The following is a 16,992-nucleotide window of genomic DNA, read 5'->3' as shown; positions in this document are numbered from 1 at the left end:
CTTTTTTTTTTTTTTTTTTTTTTTTTTTTTTTTTTTTTTTTTTTTTGCATAAAAGCACTATCCTCTCCCCAGAGCCTGCCTGGAGCGAAGGCATGGTCTGTACAACTGCAATTATTTCGAAGAACAGATGGAGTGAGGAGCAGAAAGTCTGTTAATAGTAATAGAAATGCTACATGTTAACCTGGACAGCACACGATGACAGTCCCATGACTACACGTTCTGTTCCCACCAGCTGGGCTCCGAGCGGAGCCGAGAGATTCAGCAACGCCGTGCTCAGCTCCCCACCCTCCCCAAAGTTAGAGCTCAAATTCCTTCACACTTCCAGCGTAGGGTTTTTGGGTTGTCGGGCTTCTTCTTTTCCCCCCTCCCTCCCCGCCCCTTCCTTCTCCTCCTTCCCATTAAACGGCGATTTCAGCGCCACACGTTGCTGGGGGATTTTTTTTCTGGGATGCTGCAGCTGTGGGAGTTGGTGGGGAGGGAGGTGGTGGCTCTGCCCTGAGGTCCTGACCTTCGGCCTCACGTGGTGACACCATCACACCCCCTTGTCCCATATCTGTGTGGTTGGTGTAACCTCCTCCAGGCTGGGATTATAATGGACCAGGGCAGTGGCACGGCCGTGCTCCTGGGCAGGGTGGTTGCATGAGTTTGGGATTTTCTCGGCAACTGTTGCAAGCTGGTTGCTAAATGAGTTGAAATCCATGTTTTCTGGTTAAATTGGTACTTCTCGTGGAGGTGGAGTCTGCAAGGCGGGCTGAGGGATGCGTGGCTCTGGTGGGATGCCCAGGAAAGGGGGTACAGGGGGTCTCTGGCTACGGCAGTACCCCAGGGCTCACTTGCCCCATTTACCCCAACCAAGGGTTGGGAAATAGAGCAAAAAAATATTGTGTCAGCCCCAACAACCTCGCTGTGAAAAATCCCAGCCTGGTTTCACAAGCGACCAGGGGATGTAGCCACGGAGCTCCAGCTAAATTCAGTGGGAATTGCATGGCTAAATCCCACAGCTGTTTATGAAACCTCCGCCCTGGAGCGGTGAGTGGTGCCACTGGTGAGCTGACAGACGCACCTGGAGGTTTTATTAGGATATAGATCCCTTAATCTGGGTGCTTGCAGGATAATCTGGTGCCTGAGGTCCTGCCAAATCCCCGGAGATCAGCAGGTTTTCTATCCACAGCCTCCCTGCAGAGGTCACTTCAAACCCAGCTCCATCCTCAGCAGACCAAAATATCCACGTTGTCTCAGTGCTGATGGCACCTTTGGGTGCTGGGCACCTGCCGTGATGACCTGGGGTGGGCTGTGGGAGTTTTCTGGGGGCCAAGCCAGTATCATCCATAAATCCCAGCTCTCTCTGCCCACTTCCATCACCCAGAAGTGGTACAGGACCCACTGGATGTGTGGTGAGGCAGCAGCTTTGCCTTCTTGCAGCATCCCTGAAACATCTTTTAGTTATTTTGGGATGTGTGAGGTAGAGTTTGGCTCCTCACAGCCACCCCCATGGACCCTTGGATGTCCACCCTGTCCCTGCCCACCCAAAAATATCCCATCACCTTCTCCCAAGGATTGTGGTTGTGCCACGGTGGGACGTGGTTGGAGGATGGTTGGAAGCAGAGGGAATTGCCCTTGGTGCCTTTTATTTAGAGGAGGCAGAAAACACATTTTTTTCCTGTATTTAAAGAGATTTAGACCACGAGGAGTAAATCACCCCAAGCAGGTTTGTGGCCTCCCTTGGTGCACGTTCCTCGCTCACCTCTGCGCGTTTTACGTGGATCAACCATGAAAGTGCTCTTGGAAAGCGTGGAAAAACATGGATTTGGGGGCTGATAGAGCCCCTTGGGAGGGGCTCTTCCTTGCTCACACACCATGCCCACAGTGCTCTGCTCTCCTCTCTTTGCAGAACAAGAAGTACGTGCTGGTCATGGTGGATCCCGACGCTCCCAACAGAGCCAACCCCCGGCACCGGTACTGGAGGCACTGGGTGGTCACCGACATCCTGGTGAGTCCCCTGTGGGGTCCATGCATTGGGGTCCAGGCAGCTTGGGGGCCATTCCCAAGCATCAGGGTGCATCCTGGTCCTGCCTGGGAGAGCTGGATTCCCATAGGATGCACATCCCTCTCGGTGCAGCAGCATCTCAGCGAAATCCCGAGGGACGAGTGTTTGCCAGAGAAATGTAAATGGTGCTGGGCGTGTAGGTAGGGAAGTGCTTCCTCAGGCTATATAGAGCCAGGCTGGTCCAAAAATATTGCTGTTGGGGTTTTTAGTGTTTTTTTTCTTTTTTTTTTTTTCCTTCTTCTTCTAAGGAAATGCTGGGAAAAAAAAAATACCACTTTGCCAACTCCCCACCACCAGTTTTCTGTGTGGAGACAACCCGTCGTTTCAAACAGCTCTTGCTGCCGGGTGGTTTTTGTGGTTAAAAAAGTGGTTTGGGTGAAAAATCTATATTCCCTTTCTGGTTTTTATTTTTTGGGAGGAGAAAAGCTTATGACTCTGGTGAAGCAAACAGGAGGAAAATGGGTTTGGGCTGAATTCTGGTGCTTCCCAGCTCTGTGCTCCTTACCCCTGCTCCCAAAATGTCCCGGTGTGTCGTTGCTCTCCTTCCAGAAATATTTTGGAAAATCAGTTTGTTCCTCTCCTGCTTGCTTTTATCCCTTAAAAAATGAGATGTTTCAGCCCTGAATCAATCTAACTAATAATCTTAGTACTAAAGCCTAATTAAGATATCAATTAATTTGCAGCGAGCATTTAACAAGAAATATCTCGTCGTTCTCCTCTATTATTCTCTGAAATTACTGCTGAGGGCTCTTTGTACAGATACCTTAATTAGACTTTTTATTGTTAATGGGAATATTAAGCAAATTAAAATCGGATATTAATACTTTCCATGAGTTTCATAATTGGCTGAAAAATAGAAAGCGTTCGGAATAATTGCAGGAATTTGTGTACAGGGCTTATTTTTTTGTTGTTGTTGTTTTGTGTTTTAATCCTTCACAGAAACCCTTCTGCAGTTCTAACAACAGGGTCCTGAAAGTCTCTCATTAATTTTAATATTTACTGAACACGAAGGAGCCCAAGCTCTTGTTTTTCCTTCTGTACCCAGATCCTTCCGAGGTTCTTGCTAATTATTGTGGTTTTCTTTTTTTTTGGTTTTTTTGAGTATAAAATCATTTAAGCAAAGAAGGGACTTGCAGGATTAAAACCTTCAGCACGAACGGAAGGTGCTTTATTTGTTTCCCCCCTGGCATTCGGGCGATTCAGTTTGTGATATGTAAGGTCAGAAATTCCTTGTCAGGCCACGCTGGAGGGCGGGAAAAGGAGATTTTTTGGGAAGGGAAAGGGTTTTCCCATGCCCAGGTGATTTGTCTCTGCAGGGATGGGGCCGATCCCAACCTCAACTATTCCTTAAGCTTTCTTATCATGATATATATATAAAATATATATAAATATATATAAATATATATATATACACACATATATGAGCAGGGATTTGGGCTCGATGATCCTCATGGTCCCTTCCAACATGAGCTATTCTATGAATCTCTGTGATATGATATATAAAATGCATATATTGATATGATCTCTGTAATGATGGGATAAATATATCCCATCTATCTCTCGTGGGTGTGTGTACACGGATCTCTCATCTACACACACACACACACAGCAATGCGTATAAATCCCCCCTGCACTATAAACCACCCAAACCAGCACCGTCCTGGCAGGGCACTGGGACAAAACCACTTCACTCAAGCCCTGAGGTCAGTGCCTGTTGCTAGGGGTGCAGAAGGGGGGTCCCAACGTGTCTCACCGGGGCTGCAGTGGGAGTTTTCCCAAGCCCCCAGCCCCAAATGGCTGCGACGGAGCCGACGGGCTCAGACACACATGGTGTCTCGTTGAAATGCAGATCGTTGGGGGGTATATGGGAGTCTTGGCTCCGAGGAGCTTCAGCTGACAGGCTTATTTGCACACTGGCTCTAAAATAACCGTGTAGGCTTTACATGACACCTTCTGTTGCTTTGGTGCAGAGAGGGGCTTTCAAGTGCCTTCCTGCGGGAGGGATGGGGCGGCCGGTGCCAGGGCTGGGGGCTGCCGGAGCCCCCGCGCCCGGCAGTGCCCCGGCATCACCCCAGCAGCACCCAACATCACCCCAGCTTCGCCCAGCATCACCTGGGTGTCACCCCAGCATCGCCCGGCATCACTTGGGTGTCACCCCAGCATCGCCCAGTGTCACCCCAGCATCACTCCAGCATCACCTGGGTGTCACTCCAGCAGCACCCAGCATCACCCCAGCATCGCCCAACATCACCTGGGTGTCACCCCAGCATTGCCCAGCATCACCTGGGTGTCACCCCAGAATTGCCCAGCATCATCTGGGTGTCACCCCAGTATCACCCAGTGTCACTCCAGCATTGCCCAGCATCACCTGGGTATCACCCCACCATTGCCCAGCATCACCTGGGTGTCACCCCAGCAGTGCCCACCATCACCTGGGCATCATCCCAGCATCGCCCAGTGTCACCCCAGCATCGCCCAGTGTCACCCCAGCATTGCCCAGCATCACCTGGGTGTCACCCCAGTATTGCCCAGTGCCACCCCAACATTGCCCAGCACCCCCCCAGAATCTCTGGGTCATCATCCCAGCACCAACCCAGCATCACCTGGGTATCACCCCATCATTGCTCAGCATCCCCTCATCATCACTTGGGTATCACCCCAACATTTCCCAACATCTCCTCAGCGTTGCCCAGCATTCCTCCAGGACCACCAGCATCACTCAGGTGTCACCCTGGCTTTGCCCTGGCATCATCCCAGCACCCCCAAGCATCACTGGGTATCACTGTGGCTTTGCCCTGGCATCATCCCAGCACCCCCCAGCATCACTCGGGTATCATCCCGGCATCACTCGGGTGTCTCCTCAGCGTCAACCCGGCTTTGCAATCCCCCAGCTTGGAGGGAAGCGGCTCCAGCAGCACTAAAATGCCACTTCTAGGTGCTGCAGTACTTTGGCACGCCACCAAGTTTGGGATCTGGCTCTGAATTTGCTCTCCCAGGTGGGGTTTGGGGATGGAACGTCCCATCCCATCGGTGCCGTTCCTTATCAGCCGCTGCTCCGTCGCTGCTCCGATTGTCAAACATGAGAGATGCTTTCACTCCTATTCAAAATAATTTAAATAAAAATGTTGCTACAAAGTGGAATAATATCTTTTGATGAATGTTTTTAAAGCCCTTTAGGTTTTCATGGTAATTTGCAGTGTAAAATTATTTAGAGATAAGAGCCAAATTAGCTCTTATAGGCGGAGGTCGATATGTCCCGTTATCCATGGAAGCAGTGTTTAAATATAATCAGCCTTTACTCTAATGCAGCATAATTGTTCATTTGAAATAGCTTTTTTTTTTTTTTTACTCCATTCAATGAGTCATTAAAATATTCAAAGGATAATGCAGTGAATTGGAAATGAATTTATCACATTATCCTGTATATACTGTAGAGCATCAGGTAACCAGGCAGAGTCGGAACCAGTTTACAGCGAAACCCAGTAAACAAGGTTTTCCATTTTGTATTCAGCGGGGAAAGAAAAAGAAGGGAGAAAATACTGCCCTTCAAATGGAAAGCTTTCTGTCTTTATTCCCCCTCCTTGGGGAGGAGGAAGGGGGAGGGCGAGAGCAGTGAATTTGTACTCCACTAAAGCCTCGCTGCTTTAACTTTATTTTTATCAAAATATGTTTGTAACAGAAAGTCGTTATGGAAACCAGTTCTGCCAGCCGGGAGAAATCCTGCGCCAGGCTGGAGCGGAGCGGGACCCGCCGGGCGCTGCTGCCACGGGCACAGCTCGGCTCAGCTGCCTCCACAGACCCCTTCCCAGGGCAGGGCATGGGGGCAACTGAGGCACGGAGCTGCCAGAGTCAAATCTGGGGTCAGAGACAGGAACTGTGTCCCACATTTTTGAAGGAGAGCCATTCCCACCCATCGCCCATCCCGGTAGTGGCTTTTCCCCCCACAGCGGGTGCTCCGGGTGCAGCTCCCGGTGCTCCAATCACTCCCATGGCTTTGTGGAGCGGAGTGGGGAACACATGGATGCAGGATTGGCAGGTTTTGATGCCCAGGGACCGCAGCATCCCTGCTCCCAGAGGTCCTGGCACCACTCTTGGTCTTCACCGCGGTGTCTTCTCCGCTTGTCAGCGCGTTCCTCGTCGCCGGCTGATAAACAGGCTCCGGGTTGCAAGTGTCACCATAGAAACAGGTGCTGTCTTAAGCAAACAAGGGCTTTATTAACCTTAAAAATTATGGGATTTCTGCACCAGGAGAGGCTGGAAACAGAGCTGTGGGGGGCCAACTGCTCGTCCAACCTGCCCCGTGTCCCTGTGCCCATCCCAAAGGGACAGCGATGCCTGTGCCCCACAGGAGACTTGTCCTCTCTAGCACTTGGCACCTGGTTCCAGCTTCTCCAGAGTGCTGGGGTTTATCAGAAATGGTAGAGATCAGCTGTTAATTGCTGGTTGCTGTTATTCCTGCTCTTCGGCTGCCGCGTGAAGAGTTGTTGTAGGGACACCTTGGGGACACTTTTGCAGTGCTCATGATCACACTCAGCATCCCAGCAGGACAAAAATCTTGTCAGAGCAAGGAATGATTTTTAGTGGGTGAATTGATGCTAGAGGAGAAAAAACCCCCAGCTTTTGGGTATCCTGGAGACAGGAGGGATCCACATTTTGGGAGATGATGGAGTGTTGGGACAGGTTTCCTTGCCTGTCCCATCCAGCATCCATGATTCCCATGGATCTGTGACACTGTGGAACCCCTGAAACCTGCCGTGCCAGTGGGATCTGCTGCCTCACTGGAGGGGAGAAGGGGCAGATAAAGTAGTCGGTGCCGTGGTATTGTTCCTCCTTGCTGGAGCCCTCTCGACTCTCCTTTTTGGTGATGAAACCGAGGGTTTGAAAGGGAAAGAACAGAGAGAAATGTTGGTTTAATTGATGACTTGGCTCCTTGGAATAGTCAGTTCCCTGGTGCGAGTTTCTGTCGCTGCTTGTTAATGAAGCCTTTATTAATAAAAGGGGGAAAAAAAAAAGAAAAAAAGAACTAAGAAAAACCAAAATAAGCAAAGAGGCTGCTGTTCTGGGGAAGTTTGCTTTGCACTCCAAGTTCTACAGAAGAAATTCTTCTCTCTGATGGTGGTGAGGCCCTGGCATAGGTTGTGGCTGCCCCATCCCTGGAAGTGCCCCCAAGACCAGGTTGGATGGGACTTGGAGCTAGTGGAAGGTGGGGTGGAATGGGATGAGCTTTAAGGTCCCTTCCAACCCAAACCATTCTGGAATTTTATGAATTTATCATCCTGGGAAATGCCTGACGGGGGGATGTAGCCAGGTGGGGCTCGAGCTCTGCTCCCACCTAACAAGAGACAGGACAAGTGGAAATGGCTTCAAGTTGTGCCAGGAGAGATCTAGGCTGGATATTAGGGAAAATTTCCTCGCTGAAAGGGTGGTCAGGCACTGGCACAGGCTACCCAGGGCAGCGGTGGACTCACCATTCCAGTGGGAATTTAATACGTGTAGATGTGGCTCTTGGGGACATGGGTTTGTGGTGGAGGAGAGCTTGGATCTGATGATCTTAGGGAGCTTTTTCAACCCAAACAATTCCATGATTCTGTGATTCTCTCCGTCCTGGGGTGCTCTGTTCAGGGGGAAATTCGCCCCGGCATGGCAGGGGGTTGATCCCACTGCTGCATCCCTGCCAACCCCAACATTCCCACCCCACGTGAGCTGCCGCTTGGTTTTATCCTCACCTGCCTCGTAATTAGTGCTCCCAGGTAATTACACTCCCAAAGCCCCAGAAAAGCTGCCGCTAAGCAAGCTCGGATTTATCCTCTCATCCCAGCCCTGTCCCACGGATGCTCCCGGCCCTGCCATTCCACAGGGGTGAATTTAGGGTGAAGCCACAGCGCTAAAGCATTCAGCATCCAGAAACCCATCTGCTTTTGGGTTTTTTGGGATGTTCCCACGTTTTCACACTGACCAGGAACCGTGCCACGAGTTGCTCCCTCTGCTCCGTCTCGTCGCAGGTTATCCCGATGGGAATTCATTTTTCTTTTTTCCCTTGATGCTTCTGTTTCATTTCACATGCAGAGGCTAATAATTTGTCACAATTCAATAAAGCCGAGGTTACAAACACTCTCACTGCTGTTTATTTAAACGATGGTTTGTTAATTAGCTCCTCGTAACGAGGAGAGAATAAATCAGATAAACCCTACAAAAAAACCGGCAGGCAGATATCTTGCACATTAATTTTATTTTCCAGTTGAGATATTCCTGGCAGCCAAGTGCTCACTGGCTCCCTGCTCCATCCCAACCTGCTTCCCAAGCCGTGGTGCAGGTATAGGAGTGTGGAGGAGCATCGTGGCACTGGGATGATGCTCTGCCTCGTGGCATTTTGGGTCCAAAAAGGACTTTTCTGGCTGCTTTATGGCTCTTTTCTGGCTTTTTTTTTGGCTGTGGGGCTCTGTCCCTCCAGCCCGGCCATGGGAGGGATTGACCTTCTGGAATGCCAGGCGATCCTCTGGTACTCCAATTTTCCCTCTGCTTGTTTAACCTACGGCAGTTTGGGGGAGAAAACAGAAATTAGAACAAGAATAAAGTTGTGCTGATGCAACTGGGAGTTTAGGGAAGGTTTATCCATCACCATCAGCCAGCGCCAAGCTCTGATTCCATTGCTGGCTCCATGGAGAGCACTTAGCTCCCGTCCCCCCACCATGGGAATATTTCACATATAATCCATAAAATGCGTCCTGGGGATGGGATTTCTCAAAAACCAGGGTGTGTGTCCCCTGTGAGCGTTTGGGGACCCCTGTGAGCATCCAGGGAATATCCAGGACCCCATGGTGATGGCCAGAGGAGAGCGACGGAGCCCGTGCGCTCTCCGGGTCTACCTTGTGGAAGAGACACCAAATCAGTGATTAATCGGGCATGTGTGGTTGTGTGGGAGCGATTTGTGTTGGAGGAGGGAACTCCTACAGCACCCCGGTCATGAATCATTTGAAGAGCAAATTTGTGCAGTTACCAAGGGAACGGAAGAAAGGAAGGGACTTCCCTTTGCCGAAATGACTCGCGCTCTGATGCGGCTGAGAAAATCGCTCCAAAAAAAAAATAAAAAAAAAAAGGGGAGGGAAAAAAAAAAAAAAAGAGCCGAAGCTGTGACTAAGCAGCAGAAGTTATGTAAAGTGCTCGCTGGGAAGTGCAGGGGAGGGACAGCACATCCTGCCGCTGCCCACGGCGGGGGCGGGGGGCGGTCGCCGGCCCCCTTCCCGCCTCCCCAGGGAGCGGGGGCGAGTCGCCGGCCGGGCTGTTCCCGCTGCCGCCCCTTGCCCTGGCTCACCGAGCTGCTTAAAAAGGCAGGGGAAGTGCCCGGGTGTCCCTGCCGGAGTGGGGCATCGTCCCCAGGCTGGGACCACCCCGCGCATCCCCCGCCCTCGGTCGGCCGCGGGCGGGGTTGCACCGGGAAAATGACCTTGCTCCGGCCAGGGGGGTGGTTTTGGGGTGGTTGTGCCCCACGTGCGCTGTGCATCGCCCTCATTCAGGCGGGTGTATGGAGCCAGGCTGTTTCCATAGGGGATGGGGAGGATGGGGAAGTGATGCTTCGCACTGGGGCTTGTGGTGATGCTGGTTTGGAGCGTCTCTGCCAGGGCTGGGCTCGTGGCCCGAGGGTGGGATCCTCTGCTCTGCTCCTCGTGGGAGCTCAGCCAAGGGCCAAACACTCATTTCGGGGCTTGGTGTCCGAATTTAACGGTGCTCACCCAAATTTAGGGGACGCTCATCCCAAAGGGCGTAAAAAGCCACACACACAGCAGAGGCACCAACCACTCCTCCACGACCAGGAAGGCTCCTTAAAAACCTCAGGAATCTGCTTTTCCCCTGAAAACACGACCCTGGGGGGGAGTAAAGGGGGAGCAGCAAAGCCCCAGGGCTGCGGCAGCAGCGATCTCTGCAGCGGCGGCGGCGGCATCGCCGCGGAGCCCCGGCCACGCCGGAAAGATGCTTGGGATCTTTCCAACTTCCGCCCGGGAGCCCCCGAGCCCGGCGGGGAGCCGCAATATCTCCCGAAAAGGGAATGCAGAGGCAGCTGCACGGCGAAGGAAAACCCTCTGCCTGCCCTCCCCTGGTGCCACAGACACCCGGTGTCTGAGCGATTAGTCACCGCTGAGGCTTCCCTCCTCCACAGGCAGAGCCTGTCCCCCCACACAGGGAGCCAGCGGAATGCTTAATTGGAGTTCCTCACACCTACCCGGGTGTGTAGCCTGAAAACGAAGTGACAGTGCCGAGCAAAAGCGCTGGAGTCAGACCCTGGGAGCCGCCGGGTTGCTATGGAGTTTCTGGATTTGGGTTTTGAAAGAAAGGGAAAGGGGAAAAAAATTTATATATATATATATGTGTGTGTGTGTGTAGTGGTCCCGATGGCAAAGCTGCGGGTGCTGCCGGGATGTTCCCCCAGGGTGATGAGGCTGCAGGGTTGGTCTCTGGGGGGTTCTGCTCCTTGGCCTCTAAAAGGTGTTTTGTGCCCCGACAGCAGAGCTGAAGGAGGTTTGGGATTGATGAGAAACTCCTTAAGGCTCCTGCATCCCGTGTGTGGAATGGGTAGGAAAGCTCGTCCCTGCATCCTGTCTATGGGATGGGGTAGGAAAGTTCTTCCCTGTATCCCATGTGTGGGTGGGGGTAGGAAAGCTCATCCCTGCATCCTGTCTATGGAAGGGGGTAGAAAAGTTCATCCCTGAGTCCTGTGAATGGGGGAAGGGTAGGAAAGCTCATCCCTGCATCCCGTGTAGGGGAAGAGAGTAGGAAATCTCATCCCTGCGTCCCATGTGTGGGAGGGGATAAGAAAGCTCATTCCTGCATTCTGGAGTTTGGAAAAAGGGGTAGGAAAGTTCCTCCCTGCATCCCTGTAGGGAAGGAGCAGGGAAGCTCAGCATGGCAGGGAGCATCCCATGGGATCCAGACAAGGCTTTTCCTCCTTGATTACTTTTGGAATGCTCTCAGATGCATCAGGAAAGTCACTGGTGACCATGTCCCAGGGGTGGGAGGGCTTTCCCAGGGGTGGGAGGGCTTGTCCCCAGGGCAGCCCCCGTGCCTGGGTTAACTCACCCAGAGGAGGCAGGGCTGGAGTTCAACCAAAGGATTCATTTTCCTGCCTGAAACTTCCAGTGAGGATTTTTAAGCCATTTAAAACCAGTTTCTCCTCCCTGCAGGGCCAAACACTGTGGTCTGGGTTGATCAGCCGAGGGGAAAGTGCAGCACTGGGACCCCCTTAGGTGGGCAAACCTGTGTCCCCCCTCTCCTAGCACCCCATCACCTTCACCTTCATCTCCCTCTGAAAGATATTTACTTTCAGGTGGTTTTGTTTTTTAAATGCAATGAGTGGGTCCCAGGACCTCAGTCCCTGACTCTGACCATCACCTGGGGGAGCCTAAGGTTTGCCTTCCCTCAGGAGAGGGAAATTATTGCTTCATTCCCGTCAGGAACAGCCTCCCTTCCCCAAAACAGAGGAGGAAAACAGGATATCGTTTGTGGTTTCGTGAAAAAGTCATCTTTTTTTTTTTTTTATTCTCGTCACTTTAGGTTCTATTTAAAATTTGGGTGTTCTGAGATGGAAAGTTATTTCAAAAGGGCAAAAACACGTCAAGCACCAGAAAATGGTGAAATCAACTCAATGGTGGCTGCTTTTTTTTTTTTTTTTTGGAAGCACAGTTCTCCCCCAAATTCCCTCAGTGCAAGATCCAGCCCCATCCTGCTCCATCCTGCTTCTCAAGGAGATTTCTGGTACCAAAATGCCATTTTTCACCCCAATCTCTCCCCCAGCTGATAGTCTGGGTGTCCTCCCAGGGGCTGTGAAACCCCCCACAGTGCTGGGACGTCTCTGTAGTTTCGAGCCCGACCCCAAATCCGCGGGGGCGGGAAGGGACGATCGTTGCAGCCCCATCGATCCCGTGTGGGGAAAAGGGCCCCTCATCGATGGAGCATCGACTCTCTCGGGGCATCACCACCTTAAAAAGATCATCTGCAAGCGAGAGCTTTCGGCACCTGGTGATTAATTAGCGTGTTGTTAATGACTCGGAGAAGAGGTGGCCGGTAAATGCGAGAGCAATTAAATCCGCACCCCTCACCCGATGCATCGATCCCGCTCGGCGGCCTCTGGGGGGGTGTTGAGCTGGGATTGCATCCCCCTGGCACCGGGAAAAATTACTTTTCCCGGGCTGGGATCTGCTTCTGCCTCGTCGCTCCCCTGCCAAACGCGATGGGTTTATTCCCTGCTGGTTCCGAGGGAGGGATGGAACAAGGTAGGAGAGCGAGGAAAACCCTCCTCTGGCTTCCCTTGATGAACTGAGCTAATTTCTCTCTTAATGGTTCGCTCCGGAGCTGAATGTGAGGCTTTCCTCCTGCACAGCAAACCCTCTCCCACACACAGACAAATAGGCTGAATATTTAATTGGAATTCCTCACACCTACAGGGTAAAGCCTTGTCAGTAGAAATAGAGCCCATCGCCAGCTGGCATCCCCGCACGCCACCCACCTTCGCTCTCAAAAAGAAATCCCTCCCCGTCCTCCCCCCTTTTCCGCACACCCACGGGCCCCCCCTGACCGCGGGAGGATGCGGCCCCTCGCTCCCGGGATGCCCCTCTCCGGGATGGGGATGCTGTGGGAGGGTGCCCGGGAAGCACCCGCCCCAACAGGTCGTGCCGGAGAAGATTCCCGTTTCCTGTCACCTGCTGAGCGCAGCCCTGGCCCGAGCAACCCCCCGTGGCTGCCCAAGGGAGCCCCACCGGGGAGGGTGGGGACCCCCAGGGAGGGTCGGGACCCCCGGGGTGGTGCCAGGCTGGTGGCAGGGGACCAGGAGCAGCAGAGGGCACTGCTGGTCTGTCCGCCCGCACCTTCCCCGTCGGGATGAAACTCCGGGAGAAGTGTATCCCAACTCTCCCGAGGGAGCTTGTCTGGGATGGGGGCTGGCAAGGGGGTGTGCAACCCCCCTGTTTACCAGGCCTGGAGCCTCCCAGGGGGCAAAACCACAGTGTTCACTCCCCAAAATGATTCTCCCTCCTGTCCCCACGCTGTCCTGGCTGGTGTGGGACGTGACCCCGCGGCTGCCACGGAGCTGGGGGGATGTGGGAGCCGAAGCTCTGCCCATAAGGTGCCCCCAGCCCCGTGGGCAGTGGGTGGGGGGTCCTGGGGTCTCCCTTGTGGCTGCAGGTGCTGAGAACCCAGCCCAGAGGAATCCCCCAGTTCAGCTTTCCCATGGCTGATGTGGGACCAGCCGGTGCCAAGGCAGAGCGTGGCACTGGCCACGTGGTGACAGGGCATGGCCAGACCCTGCCCTTATTTCCTGGGAAGATAAGGGATGGGGAGGGGTTGTTCCCAACTGGATACACAAGCCAGATCAGCAAGGATTTGGGGAGGGGTGACAGCAGGGCAGAGAGAGGCTGCTTGGGAAGGGGATGCTCCATCCCAGCTCTGTCTGACCTTCCTGGCTCAGGATCTCCAGACCAGTCCTGAGGATGAGAGCAGGTCCTGGGAATGGATCTACCTGCCCTGCCCCTGCCCCTTCCCACCTCCATCCAGGGGCTGCAGGAGCCCTTCATCCCGTGGTGTGGGTCCAACTCCAGAGCTTCTCTGAGCGGGAACTGGGGAAGGGTCAGACAGGCTCAGCACCCAGGAAAAAGGGCTATTCCCAGGGAATTCTATTCTCAGGGATACAGAACCTCCAGTGCCCATGGAGGAGGAGGAAGGCAGAGGGTCATGACCCCTGGGAGATGTTGCAGCACCTTGCACTGCCTTTAATGCTGCTGGGGACAGTATTCCCTTCACCCCCCCAGCATCCCCTTTGCTTTCCAACAGAATTTCTCTTTTCTCATCCCCCCTCTTTTCCTTTCCTGCTCTTTCTCCCTCTCTCCTTCTCCTTGTACCTCTCTCATCCCAGGTTTCAAAGACTCCCCCCTTCCATCCCCTGCAGGGACCTGCCACCATCTGCGGTTTTCTTTTCCCTTTCTTTTTTTTTCCCCCCCTTCTCTTTTTAAAGTTTCCCCCGTGCCTTTGTCTTAACGAGCCAGGTTAAATATTCTGTAATCAGTGTAATAATACACCTGGACTCATTCTGGAGATATCTGCCTTTTGTACTGCGACAGGACATTAATAGTAATTATTCTGCTTTGTAATTGGAGCTTTAAATACTAATTCAAACAGCCAGAGGAAAACCAATTAGTGCTAATTTATCTCTATGTGTTTTGGAGAGCCTGTGTCTGTCATACTGTGAAGAAATAGGTTGGTAATTAGTACAGTTGGGTGGTAGATAGAAGTAATTATCAGATTCTTTCATGTTCTTTAAAGGGAAAAAAAAAATCTAAAGGCTGCATGACTCTTCCTTTCCGAGGAAAGTTTGCACTTCCAAGGAAAGGCCCAGCCAGCACTGGCTCCAAAGAGGCTCCCGCCCGGATCCGTGGGCACCTGGTGCCATGTGGAGTGACTGTTGATCCAGGGATGGGATGTTTTGGGCATGGACTGAGCATCCCTGGCCTCGTGTGCTGGTTTGGGCTCGGGGAGAGCAGGGGGGTGTCCTTGGAATGGCAGTGCAGGGGAGCAGAAGGGACAGTGTCCATGGCAGGAGGAGCCATGGATCAATCCCATGGCTGGGATCGAGCCCTGGGCTTGGACAGGACATTGACTGAGCTGTACTGAGTGTGTGAGCCAGACCTTGTGCCTTTGAGCCAAAAACCACGTGTCCAAATCCTGCTCTGTGAGTTTGATCTATAACCTGTGTGTCCAAATCCTGTTCCATGAGTTTGAACCATAACCTGTGTGTCCAAATCCTACTCAGTGTGTATTTGAGCCATAACCTGTGTGTCCAAATCCTACTCCATGAGTTTGAACCATAACTTGTGTGTCCAAATCCTGTTCCATGAGTTTGAACCATAACCCATGTGTCCAAATCCTACTCAATGTGTATTTGAACCATAACCTGTGTGTCCAAATCCTACTCCATGTGTCTTTGAACCATAACTTGTGTGTCCAAATCCTACTCCATGTGTCTTTGAACCATAACCCTTGTTTATTAATCCTACCCTATGCATTTGAGCCAAGCCCCATGTTTACAGAACCAATCCTGTGCATTTATAACCATAGAATCCCAAAATTGTTTGGGTTTGAAGGGACCTTAAAGCTCATCTAATGGGCAGGGACACTTTCTGCTATCCCAGGTTGCTCCAAGCCCCATCCAACCTGGCCTTGGACACTTCTAGGGATGGGGCATCCTCTGGGAAATCCATTCTAGGGCCTCACCACCATCACAGGGAAGAATTCCTTCCCTGTATCTCACCTAAATTTCCCCTCTTTCAGTTTGAACCCGTTACTGCAATTCCCGGTGAAATGTCCCTCTCCAGCTTCCTTGGAGCCCCCTCAGACACTGGAAGGTGCTGTGAGGCAGGAAAGCTGCTGTTTGAGGCAGATCCTACACGTTTCAGACACACCTCGTGCATTTAAGCCACACCTCGAGCATTTGAGCCAGACCTTGTGCATTTAAGTAGCCAAACAGCCACTGTCCCCCTCATCCCTGTCCCCATCATCACTTCCCAGAGTTTTCTTTGCTTCCCAGGAGGAAGCAGCAGGTTCCTTGAGGATACTGGGCCCTGCCACACACTGCTCTTTGATATTTTTTCCATTTCTTGAACAAGAGGATCTCGAGGTTTTCTGTGTGGGAAGGATTTGGGTTGTGGTTACTTCAATTCCCCCCCCCCACCCCCAAAGTTGTGCTATTAAAAAAATAAATAATTCATGGAGTAGTTGTTCACCCCATCAGGAATTTGGGCCCAGCCAGGCCAGGAGTGCAGCAGGATCTGCAGGAATTCATTAATGGCCCATTCTGTGTTTCCTTTCCCCTTTAAAACCCCAGTGGAGTTACCTTGGTAATAATAAAGTGCACGATTCCAGGAGGGAGGGAACAGGTTCTTATTTTGATTAAATGGATTTCTCCTCCTGCCTTCCTTACCCCTTTTATTCCTGCCAATTTAAAAAAAATTTATTTAGGGGAAAGAAGGAAAAAAAAAATTATAAGCAAATACTAGTGCTGGGGGGGGGGGAAAGGCACTTTTTTTTTTTCCAGGGAGGGGAGAAAATGCCTTTGGAAGTGTTCTGTGCAAAGAGATGCCGGGGGGCACGATATATCAAAGAAAATATAATACACCCAGGTTAAAACTAATGATTGCCATATAATTAGATGTGAACCATTGTGCTATAAATGTGTATTCTTCAGCGTGCTGTGATTTTACTGTAAAAGAGAGAGAGAGAGAGAGAGAGAGAAAGAAAGACAGAAAAACACAGAACCCAGCAACATACTATAAAAAGCACTCTGTTGACTTTTCGGCTGTTTAGTATTCCTTGCCCGTACTCCCCCGGGAGTATGTAATTAGTGCTTTATGAAGAGTGCATTTAAAGCAGTTTAATATTCACCTCATTCAGTCTGAAACAATGTGATCACTGCTTAGACAAATCACTGCTCCTCACTGACATCCTCTGTCAGTACATTACCTCTGAAAAGACCTTTCAAGAGGCTCCGATGTTAATTAGTTGTCTGTCATGGATAAACAGAGCCGTGAGCAGAAGGGCTGCACCAGGCCAGAGACACACAGGGAAATACTGGGAAGGCTTTTTTATTTTTTTTTCTCATCCTCCCCCCCCCTTTGATGAAAATTCCTGGCTTTCTCTGGCGGTTTGCTGGCGCTCCGTGGAGTTTTTGCTTGGCCTGGGTTTTCCTCGGGGCGCTCCCGGGGATGCTGAGCCAGGGCTGGCACTGCCACTCCCCCGGGGCCCGGCTCTGGGAGCATCCTCAGCTCTGGGTGGGCACCTGCTGAGCTGCCCTGCTGTGCCCTGAAGTGGGGACATCCCAGGCAACATCCCTGCCTGCATCCCGGTGCTGAATCCCAGCCCTGCATCCCACTGCTATATCCCAGCCCTGCATCCCTATATCCCAACCC

The 16,992-nt window shown here is 51.9% G+C and overlaps 1 protein-coding gene across 3 annotated transcripts in view; it reads left to right on the top strand.

The window, feature by feature from the left end:
- PEBP4 (phosphatidylethanolamine binding protein 4) overlaps positions 1-16,992 on the top strand; it is a 76,246-nt gene that overhangs the window by 38,779 nt on the left and 20,475 nt on the right. For all 3 annotated transcript variants that reach the window (XM_027703493.1, XM_027703494.1, XM_027703492.1), the window contains exon 4: positions 1,892-1,990. In XM_027703493.1, coding sequence (XP_027559294.1) covers positions 1,892-1,990 — 99 coding nt within the window. The remainder of the gene's footprint in view (positions 1-1,891; positions 1,991-16,992) is intronic.

The sequence above is a fragment of the Neopelma chrysocephalum genome, unplaced genomic scaffold, assembly GCF_003984885.1.
Source record: "Neopelma chrysocephalum unplaced genomic scaffold, ASM398488v2 Primary Assembly neopelma1_232, whole genome shotgun sequence".
Taxonomy (NCBI): Eukaryota; Metazoa; Chordata; class Aves; order Passeriformes; family Pipridae; genus Neopelma; species Neopelma chrysocephalum.
The sequence above is the reverse complement of the archived record's forward strand: the minus strand, read 5'-3'. Positions and strand labels throughout refer to the sequence as shown.